Source organism: Aethalodelphis obliquidens, unplaced genomic scaffold (assembly GCF_003676395.1).
Source record: "Aethalodelphis obliquidens isolate GAN/ISIS:26980383/991018 unplaced genomic scaffold, ASM367639v1 scaffold43, whole genome shotgun sequence".
Taxonomy (NCBI): domain Eukaryota; kingdom Metazoa; phylum Chordata; class Mammalia; order Artiodactyla; family Delphinidae; genus Aethalodelphis; species Aethalodelphis obliquidens.
Genome location: NW_020837987.1, coordinates 2235698 through 2261586, shown reverse-complemented (window position 1 = coordinate 2261586; position 25889 = coordinate 2235698). Strand labels below are relative to the sequence as shown.

Below are 25889 nucleotides of genomic sequence, written 5' to 3'. Positions count from 1 at the left end.
CATCTTCCAAAAAGAATTGGGGAGGAAATCTCAGGCTTATGAGTCGGGGCCTGGGGACACACTCCTCCCATGGGGTGTGTCCCTGTGCCATGCGTGGTGTCTCCTAAGCCTTGTGTGGTGTGTCCTGAGCTACTTGAGGTTCCACTTGGCAGACTGGCTCCTGCGCCGCTGCAAACATAGTAGAACAAGGTCCCGAGCCTCTCTCATTTTTGTTCTATCCTTTGCACTATCAGGTTATGGCTGTCAGCTCATTTTGTAAAAAAACAATGGTTTGTGTTTCTACTTGGCATTCTTGTTCTCTCATTTATTTGCCTTTTTTTTTCCTTTGGTGGGGGGTGGGATAATGATTTAGAGGGAAAAGATGCAGAAACTTCTTTGCCCTACCAGCTTAACCCAGACCTCATAACTACATTATCAGAAAGCTACTGGGGGTTGTGCACCATCGAAAGGAGGGATTAAACCAAGAAAGAAAAGACAGAAGCTCCAGGAAGCAGGGAATCCAATGGCTGAAAGAGGTGACGGAAATTCCCAGGTTGGCGGTGAGGAAGAACTCCAGACGGCAGCTGTGTAGTCACCCAAGTATGGAACCAGACTGCGATGTCAGAGGACTCAGAGGGGCCTCCAGCAGCAATGGAACATCTGAAACGTTCGACCTTGTGGAAAGTCCTGCTGAGAGGTTGTAAGGGTGGGAAAACTTAATCACATGTACAAAGAAAGTCAGGCAAATTGGCTTCAGAAAAAAAAAGGATAGAAACAATCAAGCTATCCTAGTATACTACCTGGCTCAACAGTGAACAATATTTATATAATAAACAATGAATGCTAATTTAACAAAAATTTGTGAGATAATCATTGTGAAGGAATGAGGGCGGGGGTGAGAGGAGAGGGGAGTAAGAAGGCCAAGGTCACACCACTAGTCAAAACAGGGAGCTGGGGTAGGATCCAAGCTTTTTTTTTTTTTTTTTGCGGTACGCGGGCCTCTCACTGTTGTGGCCTCTCCTGTTGCGGAGCACAGGCTCCGGATGCGCAGGCTCAGCAGCCATGACTCACGGGCCCAGCCGCTCCGCTCCGTGGCATGTGGGATCCTCCCGGACAGGGGCACGAACCCGTGTCCCCTGCATCGGCAGGCGGACTCTCAACCACTGCGCCACCAGGGAAGCCCCAGGACCCAAGCTTTTAAGTGCCTGCTCCATGATGCTTGTCATGGGGTGCCCAGAGCAGCACCATCGATTAGGGTGCAGTCAGGGTGTGTGGGCAGTGCAGAGTCCACAACAAGAGACAGTAGTATCCGTGTCTATCTTCCCCAGCAAGGGGGAAACTGCTTTGAACACCTCTGTGGTTCTGCCATCAGTGTGGGCTGGAGTGTGACAAGGGCCCTACCCTGGGACTCTGGGTCCTCAGTTATAAACTGGAAATGAGCAGCCTGCTCTGTTCCCAAGCTTGTTGGAAACAGACAGTACAAGCCCAGCCTCACTTGCCAGTGCCCAGCTGGGAACTGGGACCACAAAGACCATATCTGAATTTCAGCTGATACTTAGAAGCCTCCATCAGGATGCTCAGCTCAGAAACAGGATGAAATCCCCTTCTTCACAGGTCTCTGGAGGGAGCAGAGCAAGGCTGCTTTTCTCATCAAGCATCTGATTCTGGAAGAACTTATCCCCTAAAACCCAGACAACAGTTGGAGGGACCAGCCTGGAGAAGGGGCGCTGGAAGAGAAAGGCAGACCGACACCCCACACGCCAGGCTCAGGGCTCCCCACTCTCGGGAACTAAAGAGGTGTGTTAGGTCAGAGAGAGAAGTTCTAGAACTCTGATCCTTGTCCTACCTGTGACAGCCAAAGTTATTAGGTATTTAAGGACCATTTTCTTATTTTCCCCTTCTGAGGATCATTGACATTCATCTCATCTTTTTGTTTGTTCTAAGTCCTGCTTGTGAGCCCTCGACTGTGATGTTCCCCTGCCAGAAGTGCCTTCCCTCAATCTGACTCTTCTCCACTTTTCCAGAAAAGGGCTTAGATGGGAAGGTCACAGGCCCAGGAACCTGTAGCCCAGGACTTCAGAACTGAAAGCCCAAACTCTATGACCCACTTCCTCTTCTAAGCCACTTACTGTTGCACCAGAATTGTGCACCTGAGTCTTTTTAATGTGACTGCAAACTCCCTGAGAACAGGAATTATATTAGGGTCAGCCAAGCTGTGTAAAAAATAGGTCCAACATGCAAAGTTTCAACACAGTTGATTTGATGTTTATTTCCTGCTCACATGGCAGTCTTTGAAGTGTCACTCTGGGACTCGTGCTCCTTCTAGTTTGTGGCTCCACTTTCCCTGGCTCCTCCTCGTCATCTGTGTCCAGCTTATGGAAGCGGCAAAGGCATGGAGGAGTGTTCCCAGGGGCTTTTTATGGGTTAGGCCTGGAGGTAGAACACATCGCTTCTGCTCACGTTCCATCTGACAAAACCTAGACAGCCACACCAAACTGCAAATGAGAATGAGAGATGCAGTCTACTTGTGTCCCCCACCAGGGTGTGGCCTTGGTAGACCAGCTGTTCTGCTGCCCCAGCCTCCTTTGGTGCTCCACACCCCCCAGAGCCAGCACAGAAAGGGACCTTCAGAGGAAGTTCCAGAGAACTTGGTGAGGTGGGCCCAAGGCTGCTGGTGCTCTACAGAGAGAGGAAGCTGGCCATGTCAGGGCTGAGTTCTACCTGGGGCCCCCTCGCACCTGTACCTGCCGAGCTGCTCAGACGAGGTGGGCCCTGCAGCAGCTGTGGTTGCATCGGAAAACAGACTGAAGGCTGGTCTTGACATCCACATAAACGTCAGCCTGGCCTCTGCCCGCAGAGGTAGCATCTGTGCAGAAATCCATGCTGTGGTGCCAGGCAGGTAGGCATCAGGCACCCCTTGAGATGCCACTGTGTCAGGAAACTTGTATGTCTGGTCCACTTGTCCTGGTCACAGACTGGGCAACATAGAAGATGAGGATGGCCTTGAAGAGACTGGTTTCGGCAGAGTGGTAAAAACAAGGGCCAGACTAAGAGCTTAAGGAAAGAACAGAGGTAAGTGGGCTGGAAGTTAACCTTGCCAATTAATTGGATAAAATAGGGCCGAAGTTGGTAATGTGTGTCACAACTCATGCACACACACACACACACACACACACACACACACACACACACTCACACACACATATGGAACAGGTACCCCTCTCCAGAACCCTTGCTTTCTGCTGCCGCTGTCTTAGCCCCCATCTTTCCCAACTTTATTCCCCCGCTGAGAGGCAGCTGACTCGGGATTCAGGTACGTTGGTGTGAGGATGTGGCTGCAGGCTGTATTGTGTTGTGGAAAGCCCCCTGGAGTAGAAAGCATCCTTTTTAGATGCCCTACCTTCAACATAGATCTTCACTCACCACCACAGCCACCACCCTAGGCCAACTGACTGCAGTGTCCTGCCGGGACCACGGTCCCTGCCTACTCACTGGCTTCCTGATCTCGCCCTTGCCCACCTAACCCCATTATCCACACAGCTGCCCTTGTGATCTTCCAAAATTGTCAACCTGATGGTGCCTTCCATTGGCTTTCCACATCCCCACCTCTCCATTCTCTTCTCCTGCATCACTTTCTTCACAGCAATTCATTCTACCCCTAATCATACTTTACTTCTAGTCATTTCACTTGGTTATGTGCTCTCTCCCTGGAAGGCAAAGTCTGTAAGAGCAGGCCTTTGTCCTCCCCACTTTTGTGTCCCGGCACCTACTAGGCATGCCAATGTTTATCGAAGAGATGCAGTTTCTTTAAGGCTCAGTTTCCTCAGCTATCAAAGGCGGACAACAAATTCTTGTGCGCTTCACCTCGTCGGGGTTTGTGGGGATTAAATGAGAAAAGGAGGCAGAGCAGACCCCAAGGTCTGTGACATGGGCAATGCCACGGGATCCTGGTGAAGGCTGCTGCCTAAGGATTCTCATTTTGCGGGATGCTTTCTTACCATCACAGGCCCCTTCTGAGGTTGAGCTGTGGTGTCTTCACTAGAAACAATAGCCACAGTCCTCCTCCCAGTTGAGAAACCTGGGACTGTACTGAAAATAAATTAGTAACGCCTCATTCTCAATGAAAAAAGTCTCAGGGAGATTTATAATTTTATTTTTTCTAAGTGTGTAGAATAACATAAATCAAAAGGAGCAATAGTCTACCTTGTGTTTTGACTACTTTGACCCTCTTCAACCTCTGCCAATTTTTATCTCATTTTTGTTTAACTTTATACATCAGAGTTTAATTTGAGAGCTGGTCAAGAAGACAGTGATGTATAGGTTACATCAAGTGCAGCCGAAATTACCCTGTCCCCGGGGACCTCAGGCTGAAGGGAGGGTCCCCGTCCTGTTTCAGGGGGTAGAAGAGGAATGGTACAGTTTGCCCCTTGAACCCAGCCCCCCTCCACCCAGCAGGCTTCAGTGTTGCCTCTCGTTTATCGGTCTGGCCAGGTTTGAGGCGCTCACAAGATTGCATCCATCCATGGCTTAAGCTACCCAGCACGGCCCCAGGCTCAAAGCATTAGCCACGGGGGACGATATCATTTTAGAAACCAGAAAAGGAGTTCTATTAGCATTGATTTTTCCTCTTCTTTAAATTGCTATCTTCTCTGGGAAAGTGTGCCCAGCTGGCAGTGTTGTCTGGCCAAAGAGAACACTGGCCTTGCTTCCCTGAATGTCCGGAGCAGGGCCTGGCATCCCACAGATTACTCGATAAGAATTGATACTTGAATGAATGAACGAATGAATGAATGAATGAGTTGCCTTCTGCTTCCTCATTAGTGTTGGTGTTCCAGCTGACCTCAAGTATTTTTGGAGAGGAGAAACACAAATAGGTGAATTGGGTCACTGACTTAAGAACTGGTGAGTTGCTGAGTTTGTTCTAGAAACTTCCTTACGGATGCTTGGGACCAGGGGGATCTTGAGATCTTCTCACCCACCTCTCGTCTGTCACATCAGTGTTCACCAAGATAGCCTGGCCGGGGGCTGGACGACTTCTACTAAACACCTCTAGGGACAAGCCACTCAAGCGGTGACCCAAGGGTTAGCACTTTGTAAATGTACATTTCCTTCACAGCACTTATCACAGTTTGAAATTACAGACTTGTGCAATTATTTGATTAAAGTCTGTCTCCCCACTAGACCCTAAGAACACTGACAAGTTCTGTAATTAATTCGCCAGAAAAGTCTGTTTGTTCACCTGTATCTCTAGGGCCAGGCACAGGGCTTAACATCTGGGAAGTGCTCAATAAATATTTCTGAACGAATGAGTCCAAAACAAACTGGCGGGGGGACGGTGCTGTGATTTGTCGTTAGCAAGGCAGGAAAGAGGTAAAAATGCCCAGGTACAGAAGTCATATTACACCTGACCACCTGACCCACTGTCAATCCAAAGGCCAGTAAGGGGATTGAGGGAGGCATTAAAAGGTAGCTGGATCTGGGAACTAGGTGAAGATGCCAAGGGTGGCAAATATCTCTGGTAGATTCCTTGTTCTGGACTTGTACTGCCCAATACAGTAGCTAGTAGCTACCTGTGTGGCTACTGAGAACTTGAAATGTGGCTGGTCTGAGTTGAATGTGCTGTAAGCGTAATACATACACCAGCTTTCAAAGGTTTACATGAAAAAAGGATGTAAAATATATCACTAGTAGTGTTATGTTGATGACATGCTGAAGTGAGAATTTAGGGCTATGAAATCAGGTTAAATAAAATGTATAATTGAAATTAAGTTCACCTGTTTTTTTTTTAAATGGGGCTATAATAAAATGTAGAATTGCATATGTAGCCAGCATTATATTGTTACACTGTTCTAGAGGAAAGTCCTTGGAGGAGTTATTAATTGGTCAAAAGCCTTCACATGAATGCCCACCATTGGAAAGGCTGAAAGTCTGTCTGTTCTGCAGCCAGCATGGTGCTAGGTACTCTACCGCCTAGTTAAACAAAGGTTTATTCCTTTGATCCAGTAATTTTATTTTGGGGATGTCCTCCTGTAGAAGTAATCTGAAGTGTGAAAAATTCTTTATACATAAAGTTATAGTATATCATTGTAGTGTTATATAATATGAATGAAAAAGAGGAAATAACATAAACATCTAAATAGTAGAAGAATGATAATCTCAACTATAAGATCCCTACAATGGAATATTATGCAGCCATCAAAAATTCTGTTTACCAAAGATTTTATTCTAACCTATGGCAAAACGCTGTGACGATGTTCAATCAAAAATATGAAATCCTAAACTGCACACATAATACGACTGTAACCCACGAGCAACAGCTCAGGGGAAAGCGAGTGGAAGGGGTTCTACCAAACCATTACAATCGTCTTTGGACAAGGAGATGAGTGACTTCCCTTTTCTTCTTTCTAGTTTTACGATTAAATGTTATTTAGCAAGCTTTTGATAAGAGAGAATTGTACACATCTTGTCTCAAGTCAAAAGGGCCAGTCTCAGGAGATTGCTTGACTGTTGTAACAGCTGCGGGTGGAGAGGCGCGCCGATTCTGGATTGCCCCTGGAAGCACACACAGTCACAGCAAGCAGCGTGTACCTGGTGGGTCATGCAGTCCCTTAGCCAAGCACCCATGTCCTCCATCGACCTAAGACTCCTTGAGAACAGCCACTGCAGTGTGGTCCCCCTCTTTCCTCCTGCCCAGCACAGAGCGGATATGGCCCACAGCCCTGCAAGAGGGTACTGCACCTCCGCTGGCTTCCTGCCGCACCCTTTCCCGCTCTCCTTCCCCTGCGCTGGGCCCGGGAGGCCCACCTGGACGGCTGTTTCAACCCTTGCCAACTAGCTTCTGGTGGGGTTTACCCAAAGTGGAGTCTTGGCAGGAGAGGGGAAGAAGGGAGGGCAGGGCAATGGGAGATGTCATTCCCTGGTCACCTCCCTGTGGGTCTTCTGAAGGTGGCAGCTTTAAGATGCCCTCCTTCTGGTTTCCAGGAACCAAGGACCATCTCATCTCGTTCCCCGCAAGCCTCAAGCTTTGACAGTTCTGTTCGCCTTCTCTTGTGCATCCCTTCCCCCTTGCCATCAGCCCCTTCAGGAAATCCTTCTTGGATCACCCTCATTTGAGTGTGTCCTCTTTCCTGCCGGGACCCCAAACTGACACAGGACTTAACTGAAAGCACAGCTCCTGTGCCACCCAGCATACCATGAAGAGAGGCACAAAGCACTTCCTAAGATGCTGGGCGTCCCTGGGCCTTGCGCTGTGGAGAGTTGGGGCCGAGCCCTGGGGCCGACAGACCCGAGTTCAAACGCAAGCTCTACCCCTTCTAATAGCCATGAGGTCCTTCACTTCTCCAGGTCTCACCTTCCTCACCCGCAAAATGGAGTAAGAACACCTACATTGCGGGAGTATTGTGCTGATGAAACGAGGTAAGATACCTATACTTCTTAGCATGTTGCCCAGCGTGGGGTAAACTCCAGCAAACGTTAGCTCTCACTCTTACTGCTATTATTAACCGGGGCTGTCAGCCTCGTGAGTGCAAGTGTCCTGTCAGACCACCGCATCCAGAAACGTGCTGCAACTGGGACTAAATGGCCCTCCTCCGTGTCCTGGGCTGCAGAGGACCTGCACCCAGCCGCATGTTCCGCTCTGCACTGCCCCACGAATGGAGAAGGGGGTTGGGTGGGTGGCCGCAGAGCTAGAGGAGAGGGTGGGAACCAGCGGGACGTGCAGTGCTTTGTGAGAAAATCACCTGTTTATTTAAATATTGTACTCATGAAAAAAATGCCAGAATGAGAAATATGGGCATTTATGGTAATAATCAAAAGGGAGGGAGTAGGGATACATAAATGATCGAAAATACAGGAAAGAATGATAAGACATTTGAAATAAAAATTTGCATCGTTAAAAATATCTGGACTTCAACCTCAGAACGAGCGTATCTTTTAGAAGCTCTTCGAAAACACTTCCCCGCTCTCTTTGTCTCTTTTCTTTATAAGCCATCTTCTCTTTAGCTCCCTTTGGGAAACTTCTTATAAATGAGGATTTGCCTCTCAAGGGATTACTCTGGTTAGGAAAGTGTTTTATTAAAAAATATATGTTTGCCACAGAATGCTGAGCGATATAATTAGCTGGTCCCTTCTGTTTTATTTCAAAAGGCTGTATGGCCAAGTTCTAATTAAACATATTCTCAGGACATTTGAAATGTGGAGGTGCCTCAGAAATGGGCACTAAAATGAAGGAAGCGAAGGCTTGGAGGATGTAAGCCGGGATGCCGGTGCTCTGGCCACAGCGTACCTAGCATTTAGCCTCATTTCTGTTCCTGAGTGCACAGCTGCCGCGACCGATGATAAGTCTGCCGCAGCTACCCTGCCCTGCATCTGGGAGGCAAAGAGTCCTGGGCTGGGATTCTGGGGACCTGGGTATGTGACAGGTCATCATGTCCGAAGTGAGAGCTTTTAAGGTCCCTGCTAGCCCTGACTTTTTTTTTTTTTTTTTTTGCTGTACGCGGGCCTCTCACTGTTGTGGCCTCTCCCGTTGCAGAGCACAGGCTCTGGACGCACAGGCTCAGAGGCCACGGCTCATGGGCCCAGCCGCTCTGCGGCATGCGGGATCTTCCCCGGCCGGGGCACGAACCCTCGTCCCCTGCATCGGCAGGCGGACTCTCAACCACTGCGCCACCAGGGAAGCCCCCTGACATTTTGATTGTACGTCTGGATGGGTTCCTCTGTCTAGTTCTGGCCACATAGCATAACAGTGTTCCAAATGCCCGTACTTCATTTTACTCTGTGAGTCCAGGAATAAAACACAAGGCCATGGAATCTCGGTCTTGATGGCTCATCCAAGAAAGGCAGGGTGAAGCCCTCATTTGCAAATGAGTAGAATGATGCTTGTTTCCTCCTGAAAGAAGCAAACGACCTGAAGATGGAAATATTCTGTCTGCACACAGCAGGACAGGCTGGGAGCCCAGAGTTGAGTTTAAAACAACCTCTTCTGAAGTCTCCCACCTTGTCACCCTGGTGGCACCCTCACTCTTTGCAAAGCATTTACACATCCATTAAGACCTCTTTAGAAGCAAGCAGTCATTGCTGAATGATCTCAGTCATTGCTGACGGGGATACGCAATGATAACAGCCACTTTGGAAAACAGTTGAGCAGCTTCTTCTAAAGTTACACATACTCTTACCATAAGACCCAGCAATCCCAATCCTAGACATTGAGACGCAGGAGAAATGAAAACTTATGTTTACACAAAACCTCTATGTCCATGTTTATAGCAGCTTTATCCACAGTCACCCCAAACTGGAAACAACCCAACTGTCCTTCAACTGATGCATGAATGAGCAAACTGTGGTACATCCATACAGACTGTTGAAATACTCAACAACATGGATAAATCTCAAATACTAAGCGAAAGAAGCCAAACTCCAGAGGTGACATACTATATAATCCCATTTATATTACATCCTGGAGAAGGCAAAACAATAGGGATGAAGAACAGATCAGTTGTTCCTGGCGTGGGAAATGGGAGTGAGGGGCAGGAGGATACTTTGACTATGAAAGGGCAGCACAAAGGAGAGTTTGGGGTGATGGGACTTTCCCAAACCTTGATTGTGGTGGTAGTTACACGACTCTATGAATTTGTCAAAACTCGGAGAACTGTATACCAAAAGACTGAATTTTACTCTATTCAAATTAAAAAAAATAAAAATTTAAAACCCTGGCAGCCTTGGTAGTGAATGTGGTGGCCTTTTGAGGTTGCCCTGCCCCTTATTCATTTCACCCTATAAGGGATTAAGTCTATCAAGGTATGGCATTCTCTGGTGATGACTACTGTCCACAGAAGTGGCCCCTGAAAACTGGAGGGAGGGACATAGATTACATGGGCCAGGGACAGGTTTTTTTTTTTTTTAAATCTCTTTCCTATTGGATGTGGACAAAAAAGAGGCAAGTGGGTCCATTTACCACTTGTGACCACTCTTGAAATCATGAGACAAAACACCTTGAGGATGAGATGATCCTGACAACACAGAGCTAAGAGAGGGCAGAGAAATCTAGGTTCCTGTTTGTATAATTGAGCCAGGATTTACCTCTAGACAATTTCCTTAAGCTAGTGTGAGCAGGGGGCTGTATTACTTGCAGACTAAAGCATCCTAGGAAATGCAGTCAGGGAGCTCGTTGAAACATTTCTGTTCTGATCCACAGTCCCAAAGCAACTTGAAACAAACTGGGCAATAAAGAACTTCTATGAACAATAGAAAACATATCCAACAAAAAATGGGGAAAGGACTTGGACAGGCACCTCATGAATAAGGAAATCCAAGTGACCACAAACATATCAAAATGTACTCGATCCCATCAGCATTCACGGACATGCCAATTAAACACAGAGAGACAGTAAAAACAACCACTAGAGTAGAAAATATTAAAAAGAAGGGGAAGAAAAGCTTATACTATCATAAACTGACAAGGATGTAGAACAATGGGAACAGTTAAAAACTGCTTGTGGGCGTGAAAATTGACATAATCGCTTTGGAAAACAGTTGGGAGTTACAGATATACATACTCTATGACTTAGCAGTCGCACCCCGCCATATATGTATAACAGACAGCATGGATACTGTTATGGCTATTATGAAAAATGCCTCTGTGAACATGAGTCCGAGGGAATTCTGGAGAAGTGGCCCCAGAGACAGACGACCCGGATGGTTACAAGTTTTGCTTTACTTCATTACCATTTATTCCAGCCAGAGTCCTCTTAAAAGTGTTTGCTTTTAAGTAAAAGTTGAATCCTTTGAAAAGTATCAGTTCTCTCTTTTAAGTCTAATGTGTTAATCTGACGGAGTGCTCTTTCTGATTGATTATAGTTCAGACCAGATCTGTGCCTTACAGAGACTACTAAGACTTGACACAGCTATCCTGTCCAACTGCTCCTTATCTGCCTGGAGATCTTTCATCTTAAAAAAAATTAAATCATCAGGGGCTTCCCTGGTGGCGCAGTGGTTAAGAATCCATCTGCCAATGCAGGGGACACGGGTTCGAGCCCTGGTCCGGGAATATCCCACATGCCGCAGAGCACCTAAGCCCGTGCGCCACAACTACTGAAGCCCACGAGCTCTAGGGCCCACGTGCCACAACTACTGAAGCCCTCGCGCCTAGAGCATGTGCTCTGCAACAAGAGAAGCCACTGCAACGAGAAGCCCGCACACCACGACGAAGAGTGGCCCCCGCTTACGGCAACCAGAGAAAGCCCGCGCACGTAGCAACAGAAGATACAAGGTAGCCAATAAATAAACAAATAAATAAATAAAATAAATATATAAAAAAAAATTCAATCATCAGGGCCAGACCCAGACACGCAGGAGACCACACCCAATGCCTCTTGTAAGTGAAATATCTACTGTGGGTCCAGGCATAAACTTCATGCATTTTCCTTGTATAAAATCCTTTCATGCTCTTATTTGAGCCTATTGACTTTATTTAAAATATAAATCTAACATGCCCAGACGTCTGTTTCCAAGACTCCATGTTTACCTTAGAAAGGTAAACGTGGCAGGGAATGGCTACGAGAGCCCGTGACACTGTGTAAGAAGACAGACAGAAAACACCTCAAGTCACCTGGGTTTCTGGATGCATTTATTGTAGGCACAACAATGAAATGTTAAATTAGAAATTGACTAAACCCTTTTTTAAAAAACAGGAACATGCGCAGTGCATAAGGAATGATTATCATCCAATCTTTAGCAAACCTTACTATTCAAAAAAGTTGTTTTATAGATATTTTCCTGTAAGGAAGTCATTCTGTGAGAATGTAGAGATGTTAATCTAAATCCGAGTCTCTAGAAGCATATGTGTGTGCATAGGTGCAAATATGTAGACCTGCACACATACATGGACACGGATGAACAATGAAAAGTAGTATCTATATTGTGTGTGCGTGTGTGTGGTGGTTTGGGTCCCATTAAAAACTCAGAATTTGGATAGAATTCACCCTGATAGCTGAACAATTATGGAACAGCTGCATCCTCAGAACAAAATGACCTTTTCATCAAGTTACAAAACATTAAAGGTTAAAGAATGTTTGGAAGGAAGTTAATACTTTTAAAACATTGAGAAAATTGCCATTCTTTCAAAGACCTGACCAAAATGAGAGCAAAGTGCCAGAAGGCATCTACGAGCCTCACCCCGAGGAGGGGTGACATATGTGCATCGCCTGCTTCATTCAAAACTATGAATGAACCTACCTCCTCAGGAAATGAGACAAGGTGGGCCTGGGAGCCGCACAGCACGGGAGCTCATGAGACGAACCCTTAACGGGCTGGCTCCTAATTGCAATTTTGAAATCACATTGCTTCTCCTCTCAAGTAGCGATGGCAAGGCGAGCAAATCAATGAGACTGTCAGATTTTCCAGGCTTCTGACCTGGATGGTGCAAATTCCACTCGCTACTAACAGGGAAAATAGAAATATCAGTGAGGCTCTTCACCAAACCCCTTCCTTTAATTAACTCCCAGAAAGGCCTGGAGAATCCACCTGACTTGCCCTACAAATGCCCACTCTTCCCAGGAAGTCAGGCGGTCTGTGTTCTGCCCTGCCTTCCACACCTCCCCCCTTTCTTTCTTTTTGCCCCACTCGAAGCACCTGCTTGCAGCATCCTCCAGGGCATCCAACCTCAGCCTGCTTATAAGCCTTTGTCTTCAGGGAGGTCTGACCCTGTGGCAGCCCCTCTCGCAGTGGCTGGAGGAGGGGTCACTATCATTAGACAACCACTGTATGTCAAGCTCTTCACCAAAGCACCAACATGCGTCATCCCAGGGAAGCCTCACTCTCCCTGGGAAGTGGGATCTGCTGTGACTTGCCCATCGGCAGACAGCTAGTAACACCGTTCCTCTGTCAAACCCCGGTCTGACCCTGAAAGCTCCCGGGAGGCAGCGCAAGGGAGCAAAAGCTTCAAAGGACTTCTCTGACTTTGATCAAATTTTTCCTCCCCAAGTCCCACTCTGCTTAGGAAGGAGAGAGCCGCCCATTTTAGTGATGAAGGAGGTGAGGCTCTAAGAGCGTGGGCAATCTGCTTGAGGTCACTTGGTGAGTTATAGGCCGCCAGCCCAGGCCCTGCCTCGCATGGGCAGAGCTTGCACTCACCTGTTGCGTGCACACGTGCAGCTGCTCACTTGGCCCTTCTGTGCTGCTGATAGGTGCTTCTCCTAGCCACCTTCCCTCACGCCTTCATGCATCCTGGGCTGGAGAGCCAGCTCTCTACTTTCTCACCTTTGCTGTCTACCTTCTAGACTCCTGACGTGCCCCAGATAGGACCATCCTCCAGAGAGGTGGCATTTCTGGACATTTGAGATGGGTGTGTCTCCATGACAAATTTCCCCATTGGAGGACGACTCTGGCCCGTTTTCAAGTCTCATTTTTCCTGGCCGACAGGTGAGGCCTGAGGAAGAGGAAAGAGGGTTTGTGGGCTGCTGGGCTGCTGAAGGGAGCCCTCCCTGCCATGTGCCATAGAGCCAGGGGGACTCCACAGGCCCTCACTGTTACTGTGACTGGTAGGCCTTCTCCTAGTGGGAACCCTACCCCCAGGCATTCAAGTTGGCAGGGACTGAAGATTCTCTTGAAAATTAGGGAGGACCATTTGTACTTGAACTTACCCCTTCCCCAGCTATTTCCCCCAAGTATTCCCAGCAAAACCAGAGCCAGAGCCCCCTCTCAGCAGCCAAAACACTCCTAAACACCTTAAATCAGTGGTCCCCAACCTTTTTGGCACCAGGGACCAGTTCTGTGGAAGACACTTTTTCCATGAACCAGGAAGTGTGGTGGGGATGGTTCAGGCGGTAATGTGAGCGACGGGGAGCAACGGGGAGCGACGGGGAGGGATGGAAAGGACGGGGAGGGATGGGGAGGGATGGGGAGGATGGGGAGGGATGGGGAGGGATGGGGAGGATGGGGAGGACAGGGAGGGATGGGGAGGACGGAGAGGGATGGGGAGGGATGGGGAGGGATGGGGAGCGATGGGGAGGGATGGGGAGGGATGGGGAGCGATGGGGAAGATGGGGAGGGATGGGGAGAGATGGGGAGCGATGGGGAGGGATGGGGAACGATGGGGAGGGATGGGGAGGGATGGGGAGGGATGGGGAGGGATGGGGAAGATGGGGAGGGATGGGGAGGGACGGGGAGGGATGGGGAGCGACAGGGAGGGACGGGGAGTGACGGGGAGCGACGGGGAGCGACGGGGAGCGACGGGGAGTGCAGCAGCAGATGCAGTTTCGCTCGCTTGCCTGCTGCTCACCTCCTGCTGTGAGGGCCCAGAACCTGGTCTGTGGCCTAGGGGTTGGGGATCCCTGCTTTAAATGATGCAAAAGGCTTCTTATGAATTAATCCCCCTATTTGGGCCACAGATTTTAAAGGTATTGATAATATCTCTAAGGTGATCAAAAGTCAAAATTCACTCTCTGTCAAATTTGTATTCAGTACCTACCATTTTTTTCTATGTGTATTTACAGTTAGCCAGCCTGGGTCAAGGCTCTGAGAGCCCGCTGCCCCCCTGCACCAGGGTGCCCCGTCTCCAGGTGAATGGGGACTATGGGGAGGATGGCTGCAGATGACTGACTTGAGTATAGCTTGTCTCCAGAGAGGGCCCTAGAGGGCCCTCTGCACTGGAATTCACACTTCCCTGTTGGCTGCCCACCAGCTGCCTTTGGCAGGGGGCAGGGGTGGGGATCAAGCACTCCCTGGGGCAGTCCTTAGCTGGGATCTGCCTCTAAGTCCTGTTGAGATGGAGAAAGAGCAGTGTGCTCACCACTCCACAGTAGAGAAAGACAATTGCACTTTTAAAAACTCTGTACTTAAAAAATATCTACAAAACAGAAACAGACTCACAGACATGGAGAACAGACTTGCGGTTGCCAAGGGGGAAGGGGTGGGGAGAGGAATGCACTGGGAGTGTGGAGTTAGTAGATGCAAACTATTACATTTAGAATGGATAAACAACAAGGAGGTACTACTGTATAGCAAACTCCTGGGATAAATCATAATGGAAAAGAATATAAAAAAAGAATGTATATAGATGTATAACTGAGTCACTTTGCTGTACGGCAGAAATTAGCACAACACTGTAAATCAAATATACTTCAATTATATATATATATATATATATATATATATATGCCTGCAGGGCCATGGTGGGCCCCAGGGTACTTGGCATCGATGAGCCATGCGGGTGCTGGGAAGGGAGAGATGCTGAGCAGTCAGGAGCTATCCGCTGGTCCTTGATGGAAGCCAACCCAGTGTCCCAGAGAAAGTTCCCCGCCGAGTCCTGAGCCACAGTCAGAGCCAGGCCAGGAGGCCAGCTTCCCTGCACCTGCAGAGTCCCTGCATTCCTTAGAGTCCAGAGGCCAGCACCATAGCAGAGCCAGTCTCTTCTATGTGCACTTGCACACTCCCTTATTTCCACACTCCTCCTGACTGGTGCTGTACACGCGTTCCCTCCTTGCATGCTTTTGCACACCCACAGGAGCTCCTGCCTCGGGGTGTGGGTGCTGCCTCCAGGATGTGTTTTTCTATGGGAGGAGTTCTGCTGCTGAAGCCTGTTGTCAGCACACTGGCACTGCCTGCTCAGGCTTTCCCAAGAGCCAGGCTCCCGCAGTGCCCCAATCTAAGTCCCAGCTCCCAGCGCCCTGGAAAGCCCGGCCTGCGGGGACGCACAGTCCTCCGCTCAGGGCAAGTTGGATTTATCTGCTCCAGAATTTCAATATTGGAGTGCTTTGGAGAAGGTGGTCAAGATCTGGGCGGGCGAGGGTCTTATCTTGAAGTGATCTCAGTGGAACAAACACTCTGTTTTAACAGAAATGCTAGATTTGTTAGGGGAACCTAGAGAGGGGAGTTGGAGTCAAGGGGCTAGAGCTGTTCTTAAACCCCTCCTTGGCGTCACCACCTGCCTCTACCATCCATCATTAGGTCCAAGCGCAAGACCCACATGGAGACCGCAGAGCGCCTAGTCCTCTAGGCCAGCGGTGGGAGCTCCCCAGCCCCCCGCCCCACCTCCCGTCCCTGGGGCGGGAGCAGCGTCCCCGCCGTCCCGCCTCCAGAGGGCGCTGTTGGAGAGGTGGTACAGCCAGCTGCCGCCGCGGGCTCAAAGGGGGCGCCCCAGGGACTCCACCTCTAACCCCTGGCCTAATTTGAATATTTCATTGGCTGCCGCCAGTCTGGTCAATTTATCATGCAAATGCGGGTGCCCTCCGCGCCAGAGAGGAGCCGTCGCCCGCGCAGGAGAGCGGCGCCCGATTGGTGGCCGAGACAGCTGCATTTGTAATATTTTTCTTTGGGCATTAGAGTCATTTACCAATGCCATCGCCTCAACTCGAGGCACTGAATCACAAGCCACTTAAAGGTTTTTATTGGCAGCTTTGAAACTTCTTAACATGTTCTTTTATTTTAAATCAAGTGTCAACCTATTTCTGACCTCCCCCCCCCAAAAAAAAACCCCACAAAAACTGCAGCAGCCACAAACTATTTTGTTCCCTCATCATCTGTGCACCGGGTGACCGCCCCTGCCTTGTCACAGGGAGGAGGACTCGACCTCTTTGGGGTGAGCACTTGGTAGACCTGAAATAAATTATCTTTGCGAATGCATACGGTGTTGAGAGGGTACTGACAGAAGAGAAAACAAAAAGGAACCAGAGAGTAGGAGGAAGAAAGAAGATGAAGGAGATGCGGGGAAGAGAAGTGGCAGAAAGACGAAGAGGGAAGGGAGAATTCAGAGCTCCTGTGCGGAGGAGGAAACTCTTGGAGTTATCAAAGCTGCCAAGATAAGAGACTATCTGAATACAAAGAATCTGAACCTGCTGGCCACCGTGTCCCAAAGAATTCTGGCTCTGCTCTTCTGGAAATACAAGGGATATGCACCAAGTTTCAAGAAGTAAAAATGAAAAAGAACGAGGCCCCAGCACAGTAGCCCTCTATTGTACCTGCCCTACTGAGAATTGTGCTAGGTCTCGGTTTTTCCCGTTTTGATATTCAGTGACAAACACAAAACCATAATATAAAAGATAGAAAAGAAGAGCGATATAGAAGAGGAGAAAGGGGAAACGAAATTCCTCCTCATCTTGCAAATTCACTGGCTGGTTAATGAGGTCACCAGGCTCACTGGTGCAACACTGGGGCTGTCTGGTCTGAGAAGACCTGGTGGTTTGATTTCTGAGACCTCCTCCTCTCCAGGGTTGCTGCATTGCACGAGCCTGAGCTCAGCCTGCTAGTGATTCACAGGCACGATTCTTTCCGCGGAACTTGCACCCGCGGGAAGAGATAAGCACCTCCGCTTTCGAGCTAGCAAGGAGCTGCTTACTTCCAGCCAGGGGTGGGCCCCACCGTGGCTGCAGCTGTCTGGAGTGTAGTTTACTTTTTTCTTTTTTTTTTTTTCCTTAAGCTTTGCCTAAATGGTTTATAAAAATCCATTTCACTCAGAGTGGGAAAAAACACGCAACGCTGCAGCGAGTAATTCTGGAAATTCCCCGCGCAACTGAGGTCAACGCGTGGGATTTGATCAAAGGGCGTTTTGCCAGTAATTGTGCCCTCCAAACTGGCCTTAATGTACATCTGTCCTTCTTAGACCGCAACACGAAGACTTTCTATTTTCTTTAATTTTAGGTCTCCTAAAAAAGTTTTTTGAAAGTTTGGTGAACGACTGGGCTTGAAAGAGAATTATACAAGAAAGGGGAGTGGAGTCTAAACTGGGCTCCCCATATCTGAAAATCTGGTACTGAGAGCAGAGGAGAGCCCGGGGGTGGTAGGGAAGAAAAATCCTCAGCGGGTCTTGGGAAACCCCAGAAAGTAGTCCCTACCAATCACCCAGCTAGGAGATGGGTATGTTGGCAGACCTGGCTCCCCTCCGATAACCGTGTTCCCTCCCTCCCTGTTAGGTGCATAGTTTTTAGTATTTGTCTTGAAATACGTTTATAACTGCCTGGAAATCCCGAGTCGGAAGAAAAGAAAAAAATGAGTCATCAAGGAGGGGGACCTGCCAGCCCTGGCTTTTTAGAGGGCTTCCATCCAAAGTTTAGGAAGTCCCAGTCATGCCCAGGAGTTCAGGGATGGCCTGGGGGCCGCCTTGCTCTGCCCCGCCCCAGCTGACAGCGGACCTCAAGGCTGGCCAGAGAAGATCAAAGGTCCTTTTGCCTTTGAGTCGGGTGGTCCTGGTGGGATTGGCAGACCCGCAGTGAGAGTAGTTGGCAAAGCTGGGCCAGGCCTCTGTGGCGGAGCCACAAGAAATTTACAAAGTAGAAAGCCCCCGCCTGAGGGGAAGGGTTGGGAGCCTGTGTACCCAAGTGTTGGTGGGGCGGCGGGGGGCGGGGGGGTTAGCTTCACATTCTCAACACCAGTTCTTGACCTTGGGCCAATATGTCTACTTTTCTTCCAGGAGTGCCTTGCCCCGCCCCCAGTCCCATCCAGGCACGCCTGATGCAGCTCCCCCAGGGCTCCACAGAAGTGGCATGAATATACCGCTCCGATTTTCGAAGGTTTATTGCACGTCAAAACTGTAAAAGTTCTTGGGAGAATTTACAGACAAAACATCTGGTTCGTTAAAACAAAGCTACCGGAAAAAGAGAAACAAACTTCACTGCTGTGTAAATGCACTTTTAGCAAACAATTAACCGCCTGGCTAGGGCCTGGCCCCAGGGTCCAAATCCTTCTCGTTTTGGCAGGGGCTGAGGTCCCGGGCCCAATTCTTGGTTGAGGTGTGCAGGTGCTGGCAGTCAGCTTCCCTGCACCCAGGGTACTTCCTACTGCCTAGCCCAGATTGTGGCGAGGAGGAGTGTGAAAGCGGCCGAACCAGAGCGCCAGCGTTCCAGGAGGGCGAGGGCTGGAGAGCACTTGGCGCCGCCTCCCCTGGCATTGCTGGGCAGGCAGTGGCTCCCCAAAGGCCCACCGCCCGGTCAGATGCCCTCACACCTTGAAATGGGGTGCAGACTCCCAGAGCGCGCCCTGTCCCTCCAGGCGGCCCGCGCCTCCCTCGGGGCACGGAGAACCCCTCTTCAAGGTCTGGGCTTAGGCCCCTGGACCCCCAACCTACCCTGGCTACCCTGCCTGGACCGGCAGCTTCAAGGATGCTTCTTTCCGGAAGGCTTTTTCCCTCCTGGCCATCCCAAATGAGGACACACTTCATTCAGCTTGGCTTGGGTCCGGCGGACTCTCACCCACTGCCCTCAACTGCACCTTGTAGACAACCTCGGCTGCCTCCCGGCGGTAGCCCGCCTGCTCCTTCCCCAGCGCGAACTTCCCGACTCCAGACGCAGCGCGCTGCAGCCGGATCCCTGCCCCTCCACCGCACACTTTTTTGGAGCCACGCCTGCGTACTTCCCACCTCCCCAACTCGTCCGGGTCGGGCTCAGGTTAGCCCAGGGCAGGAACACCCCCGGGGTGGTAGAGACCCGCTCAGGTAGGCCCTGGCACTGCGGCCTGGGGCTCCTTGACTTCCGAGAGCTGGAGTCGGGCCTCTAACCCCTGACCTGAAGGAGCCGCGTTTGGAAGCATTTGTACTGAACAGGGCTCAGCATCCCGCCGCGGAGAAGGAGCGGGGTTCTACTGGGCCCCAGGCGCAATCTTGGGGGTCAGGAGTTGTCTTCATGGCCCCTGGGAATTTTCGGGGCTCTTAACAGGGTGAGCCACCTGGTCGCAACGGGAGCCGCCAGTTTCCCCCACGGGCGTTTGCCACCGGACATTTTGGTGTCTCCCCACTGTCCCTTAGGCAACTTTCTCCTTTTACTTTTAGGGGTGTAAAAAATTATTCCCAGAAACACGGCACTTCCCAGAGGTGGGAGCATTTAACTGGCCTGGAGGTTACTTTTTGCGTGACTCACGCGTGTAAGAAGTTGCCAGGTGCTTGTGCTGGGCGGAAGCCTGTTGTTGCTTTTCAAAGGAATGGTCTCTGCAACTCTTCAGAGTGGGGTACAAAGATTTCTATACAGTGTGCCTTCTACAGAATTCTAGCTCCTCCGCCCGGCGCGGGCTTTTCCGCCCTCTAGTCTAGCGCGAAAACGGCTCGGCCGCTGGATGTGGTGCGCGAAGCCCGCACCCTACAGCGTGGTCCGTCCGCCCTGAGAAAGGAGCCCCAGCGAGCGCCGCCGCGGCCGTCTCTGGCCTCCTCCGGAACCGCGCAGACCTGGGCGCACGCCGAAAAGCAGTTCCTGTATCCCTTCGAACTCGGGAATCGCGGAACGAATAGAAGCACAGGTTTTGACCTGCTTTTGTAGTCGACTCGGAGGGGCCGAACTCACCAGGCACCCGGACAGATACTTTCACGGTAGGAATAATGCAGATATATCAGAGAAAGTGCCAGGGACAGCCGCCCCGCAAATGTCCGAGGAGGAGTAGGTTCTATGTTCGCTCTTCCTCTTAAGTTCTTGGGAGGACAAGAAAGGCCCTTTGGCCCGGCCAGACTGATCAGGGACATATGTGAAGGTGTCTGTCTTCTGGACACTGGGGGGGGGGGGCGGGGGCGATAGGGAAAAGCAAGAAGCAAACGCAGGGGAACATGCCACCACCGCCGGGGTCAGTACTCTGGAAGAATTGCCGGGAACCCCCTGCAAAGCACTGGCTTCTCCAACGTATGGCCCTGCTTTCTCTCCCGCTGTAAGTAAAATGTGAATTACAGACTTACTGCCACCCAGACACTATTTCTCCCTAAATCTAGCCCGTGGTTCTCACTGGGATCCGCGTTTTCTTCCCTCCTCTCGCTCCTCACTGTCAGGCCATGTTACAAAGCAGCCAGGCGGGGCCTGGCAAAGTTTTAGATTGAGACCTCCTGGCTAAGACCTGCCTGGCGACCTCGACAGCCTCAGACTCGGCCCAGCAGAAGCGGGTTTAAGCCACGGAGTTCAGGTAACTTCCAGGTCTATACTATGCGTGCTGCGGATTTGGGAAACCTCCCTTTCTTCTTTCCTATGCCGTATCCAGTTCACAGAAAAGGGGCAGAGAGAACTTGATGGAATGCAAGGTTGACACTGTCCCCCTGCATCTGTCCCATCCTTAGAATGGCCTGCAAAGCTAGTCATGTTTAGAGGTCCCGGTATTCAAGGGAGTGCGTGTGGCTAAAAGATCCCCGTAGAGATCCGGGTTCCAGACTGTGCCAAGCCGGGCCGGAACCCTGTTTGCGTGTCCGGGCAAAGTAGCGCGGTCGCAATATGCACTCCGCATAGCCCGTGTTGTGCGTGACGGGCTGTCGCGGCGATGTGAAGCTCACTGACACTGATGGATGCGCCAATGGTTGGACGGACAGATGTTGGGGCGGATTGCACTCCGCGCGGCCCCTGAACTGGGGAGGGCGAGGCAGCGATCAGGCTGTGGCTGCCGGCGGCGCGGAGACGGGAGCTCAGGCCGAGGCCGGCAGGGGGAGGGGGCGGAGGCAACTGAGGTTGGGAGAGCAGCGCGAGGAAGGAAAGGAGTGGGGAGCACAAGCCAGGGCGAAACTCTCAGCCTTCCGTGCGCGGCGCCCAGCGCCGTGCACTCACTACAACCGGCGGGCCTAAGTGGGCGCTCGGCGCGTGGAAGGTGAGCCGGGGGCTGGCAGGAGCTGACCTCCCGCGGCGCCTACCCTCCTTCAGGCAAGTGGTGCTCAGTGCCGCAACCAGAATCCTAGAATCCTGAGGCCACGGGCGGCGTCTGCCAACTCACCGTTTTCTCGTTCGCAAAAAGCGTTTCACGCCCTACGGCCGCGTCTCCCGGGCCTGGAGGGACAGTCGTTTTGGCCTCTGCGGCCGCAGGCACCAACTGCACGCCGCGCCCCCGCCCCCGACTCCGCCTCACAAGGCCAGCCTCCGAGCCCAGCCTCCGCTCGACTCCGACTTCCCGCAACCACCCGGGGTCCGCATCCCGCAACTCCGAGCGCTCTTGCGCGCGCCAAGGCGCAGGAGACGTCTTTATAGCCCGGGAGGACGGCGGCGGCACATCTGCATTCAGGGAGGCGTCTGGACCGAGCCCAAGCTCTTAGGCTGGGGGCGAGCGGAGACTTTTGATCTTACCGTCAGGGTGAGATCACGGTCTCCTAGTCTAAAAGAGAAAGCATGCCTGTGAACTTTTAAAACAAACTTGCAAAAACAATCACAAAGAAAAATAAAGAAAAGAGGGGGCAGAAGAAGAGGGAGAGACTAAAAAAGAAACATAAGGTGGGGGGGGCGGGGAAGGAAGGAAGGAAGAAGGCCAGGGTTTGCAGCTCCCGGAGCGCTCAGGCAGCCAGTCCCAGGGCACTGGGCTCCGGCCCTCGCCGGGACTCTCGGACGCTGGGCCCAGGAAACTCCCTGGGCCCCAGCGGCGCGCCCGGGAGCAGCACCGCCTCGGGGGCAGTAGGCCTGGCGGCAGCCCCCGCATTCCCGCCAACGCCGCCCGGCAGCGCCCGGAGCCGGCCCCGCCGCTGCCGCCCCATTCCCGGCCCAAGAGCTGGCCTAGGGAGACGCAATCGAGCCCACAGCGCATCGATGCGCCGCCGCCCGCGCCTCTCCGGCTCCCGCTCAGTCGGCGCCGCTGGGGGGTCGTCCCAGTGAGCTCCGGCCCACCAGCGCCCTAGCGGCCGCCCGTAAGTGAGCCCGCTTTACCCCGCAGCCAACGCAGCCCTGCCAGCTCCTCCTCTCCACGGCCCGCCGGCCCGGCCCGCCGCGAGTCTCAGCGATCCCAATCACCCAATCAATAATCAATTCTGTTTGCTCAGTACTGCTGGCTGGCCGGGCGCAGGGCGCGGTGGCCCCTCTCTGGGCGCCCCGGGGCGAGGGATGGGCTTGGGTGCCCGAGTTCCTGACCCCGTCGCCGTCCCGCCCTGCGATCTGCCTGCGCCGGTGGTGGGGGGCGCGCCCCGGCGCCTAGGTGGCGAGGGGCGGGGTGGAGGTACCCTGATCTTCCCAGTCAGGAGAGGAAACTTGGAGGCACCCCCTCCCACACCAACCCCCGGGACGGCCCGGGAAAGTTTGCCCGGAAAAAAAAAATTGGGGGAAGTGGCTGCGGCGGGTCCCGGGGGAGGAGCCCTGGTGGCGCGGGGTCTGAAAGCAGCCCCCACCCACTCGGGCCCGCGCCCACTTCCTCCCCCGAGGGCGCCGGCGCCCGCCCGCGGGCCCTGCCATCCCCGGGGGTGCGCGGGCCCAGGCCCGGGGGTCCGAGCTGGGGGCTTTGGACGCGGCGTGTGGAGAGAAGTGCGGCCTGGGAGGGGCATCGGGGGACGGCCAGGGGGCGAGGCCGGGTGGGGAAGAGGGGCGGGCGGGAGTAGCTAGCGGCCCGGGACGGGCTCGGCCGGGCCGGCGCCGCGTCCCTGCTTTCGCGCACGGGGCGGAGGCGGAGGGGCGGCACCCCCTCCCCAGACTGGGCGGGGGTCCTAGACAGGCCCGGGGCCGGGAGCGGGGGCGCGGCGCCCCCGCGGGCGGGCGAGTGACACGATCATCTCCTTTTCCTTTAAGCTTGCCTGTTGCCGACGCCGCCGCTCCAGCCGCGCAGCGGGCATAAGACTGGACCGCCGAGCCCCGGGCCGCGGCGGCGGCGGCTGAGCGCCCCCTCCGATGCCGTGACCCCCTGCCCGGGGGCGGGGGCCGGGGCTTCACCGGCCCGGGCCGCTCCCGCGCTCCTCCTCCCACCCCTCTGCCCGCCTTCTCCCCCTCTCCCCGCCCCCCGGCCCTGAACCCCGCGCACCTCGTCTGGGGACGGGGCGGGGGGGGGGCAGGGCCGCCGCTCCTCCCCGCCCCCTCCTCCTCCGGCCTCTGGAGCGATTTGTCAAACTTCCCAATCCGCCGGCAGCGCGGTCCTCCTCCTCCTCCTCCTTCACCACCTCCTCCTCCTCTGCCTCCTCCTCCCCCCGCGCTCCTCCCTCCCCGCGCCTCCCTCTCCCGCCCTCCTTCTTCCCTCCGCACGTTCGGGGATCGCGGCGGAGCGCGGAGCGGGGGGGACGCGGAGAGTCGGGGCTCAGCAGCATCCTGCGGGCGGCCGCTCTCCGGGGGGGGAGGCTGAGAGCCGGCCCGCCTCGCCCCCCCGCGGGCCCGCCGCCCCTCCCTCCCTCTCCTCAGCCCGGCAGCGGCGGCGGCGGCGGCAGCGGCAGTCGCCGGAGGAGCATCATGCCGAGGAGGAAGCAGCAGGCGCCCCGGCGCGCAGCAGGTACGAGCCGCTTCCCCTTCCTCCTCTCCTCCGCCTCCTCTTCCTCTCCTCGCCCCGCGTCTCCAGCCGGCGGCGACCCCGCTTCTTGCCCCGTTCCTCGCCCCTCTCGCTCTGGCCGCGCAGAGTAACTCCGGGGCGCCGGGCTCGCTTGCCGCTCTCCTGTCTGGTGCGTGCGCCCGCCTCACGGACCGGCGCCCCCCGGACGCCCCGCTGCGCTCTGCAAACCCCCCCCCCCCGCCCCTTCCCGCTCGCACCCACTTCGGGAACCGTGCTCGCTCGCGGCGAACTGAGCCGGGCTGGGTCCCTGCCTCCTCAGCTCTCTGCCTGGCCGCGGAGAGAATGGGAAGGAGCCCTCTTCTGTCTCTTTCTGTGGGGGCGGGCGGGGTCACCTGAGTTCTCCGGGACACCTTCCGTGTCCTCCCGCGGCCGGCCGGCGGGGGACTGCCTGGTGTCTCTGCCGAGCGAAAGAGAGCGAGTGAGCGAGCGGGTCCCTTCGGCCACCTTACTGCTAATCCGATTGATTCTTCATGTATTGGGCCCAAACCGGGCACAGCGGTGGAAAGCAGAGCGCACAGGGTCTGGGTATTGTCAGATGACTGTCAAGTCGATGTTAGATGCTGGCGTTCCCTTTTCCCCGGTTTGTTTTCGCTCACCCCCACCCTCCTTCCACTGCTTCTCCCATCCTCATCTCCTCATAGCACTTAGTTCTGGGACGTGTCAGAGTACTTTCTCCCCATCACCCCCCGCCTCTTTTTTTTTTTTTCCAGGAGTGTCAACTCCTTTTAAGACTGAGCCGGGTTTTTTTTTTTTTTTTTTCTTTTCTGGAAAAAGCATTGAAAGCAAAACAAAACCCACACACATAACATTATTTTGCAATAATGTCAGTTGGGGGCATGTTGCTTGGAAGAAGGGTTTCTGGCCCTTTGCCACCCTTGATTTGATGACTGATTGATTGCCCATCATGCTGCTGCCTTTGATCTATTCATTCCCAATAAACATCAATAAATCACTTGAAATGGTGAGGCCAAGCTCTGTGACGTCACTAGGGCCCTGTCAGTGCAACTTCTGGGATTTGGGGCGGATTGCTGAGAGGACCACATATGGACAGGATGTATTTTGATATGAGTAACACTCAGATGTGCAGAGGTTCAGATGCTGCCTGAAGGGGAGGGTTAAGTGGAGGTTCATTTCTTTTCTTTCCTTTTTTTTTTTTTTTTCCTTCTCTTCCTTTCTTTTCTGTTCTTTGCTTTTGTGGAAGAAGGGAGGGGAGGGAGAAGGGTCAGGGCATTGCCTGGTGCCCTTTTTGGATGAAAGTATGGTACCCATGTTGCCCCAGAGTGCCTGTAGTAGCAGTGGGGGTGATGGTGATGGTCATTTCTGTCACTTCAGCTGGCACTGCCGGTAGAGCTCACACACCGGCTGCATCTGAACTTGAGTCTTCTCACACAGGATCACAGAGAGGAAATGCTGTTCTTTCTTCTCCCAAAAATGTACTGTCCTGTCCTAAGAAAATCGTAGAAGAAAACAGACTTGGTTTGGGGCATATATTACAAATTTTGCTTTCTGTCCTCAGGGTTACCCAAATTTAGAAAGTTTGAAAATCCCAGTAGTGGTTGTAGGGAGGGTGCTGCCTCTCAGGTCACCTCCTGGCTGGTGCTTTTTGCCTATCCCATCTTCTACTTTAAATTCCAAGCTCAAGCAATGAGCTTATCTACCCAAAATAAACTCTCAAAGTTTGGAGGACTCCTTCACAAAGTTGGGCAGTAGGAGTGTCTTGGACTGCTTCCAGTCTTTGGGATTTT

The 25889-nt window shown here is 52.7% G+C and overlaps 1 protein-coding gene and 1 long non-coding RNA gene across 2 annotated transcripts in view; one reads left to right on the top strand and one right to left on the bottom strand.

The window, feature by feature from the left end:
• Window positions 1-11128: 11128 nt before the first annotated feature.
• Window positions 11129-23737, bottom strand: LOC113605756 (uncharacterized). Its single transcript, XR_003427325.1, has 3 exons — window positions 23629-23737; window positions 13108-13402; window positions 11129-12413 (listed from the first exon to the last, which is right to left on the bottom strand). It is a non-coding gene; the product is annotated as an uncharacterized LOC113605756 (long non-coding RNA).
• Window positions 23030-25889, top strand: part of TSHZ3 (teashirt zinc finger homeobox 3) — a 70086-nt gene continuing 67226 nt past the window's right edge. Inside the window, exons 1-2 of the mRNA XM_027079288.1 lie at window positions 23030-23138; window positions 23400-24087. Coding sequence (XP_026935089.1) covers window positions 24048-24087 — 40 coding nt within the window. The 5' untranslated portion in view covers window positions 23030-23138; window positions 23400-24047. The remainder of the gene's footprint in view (window positions 23139-23399; window positions 24088-25889) is intronic.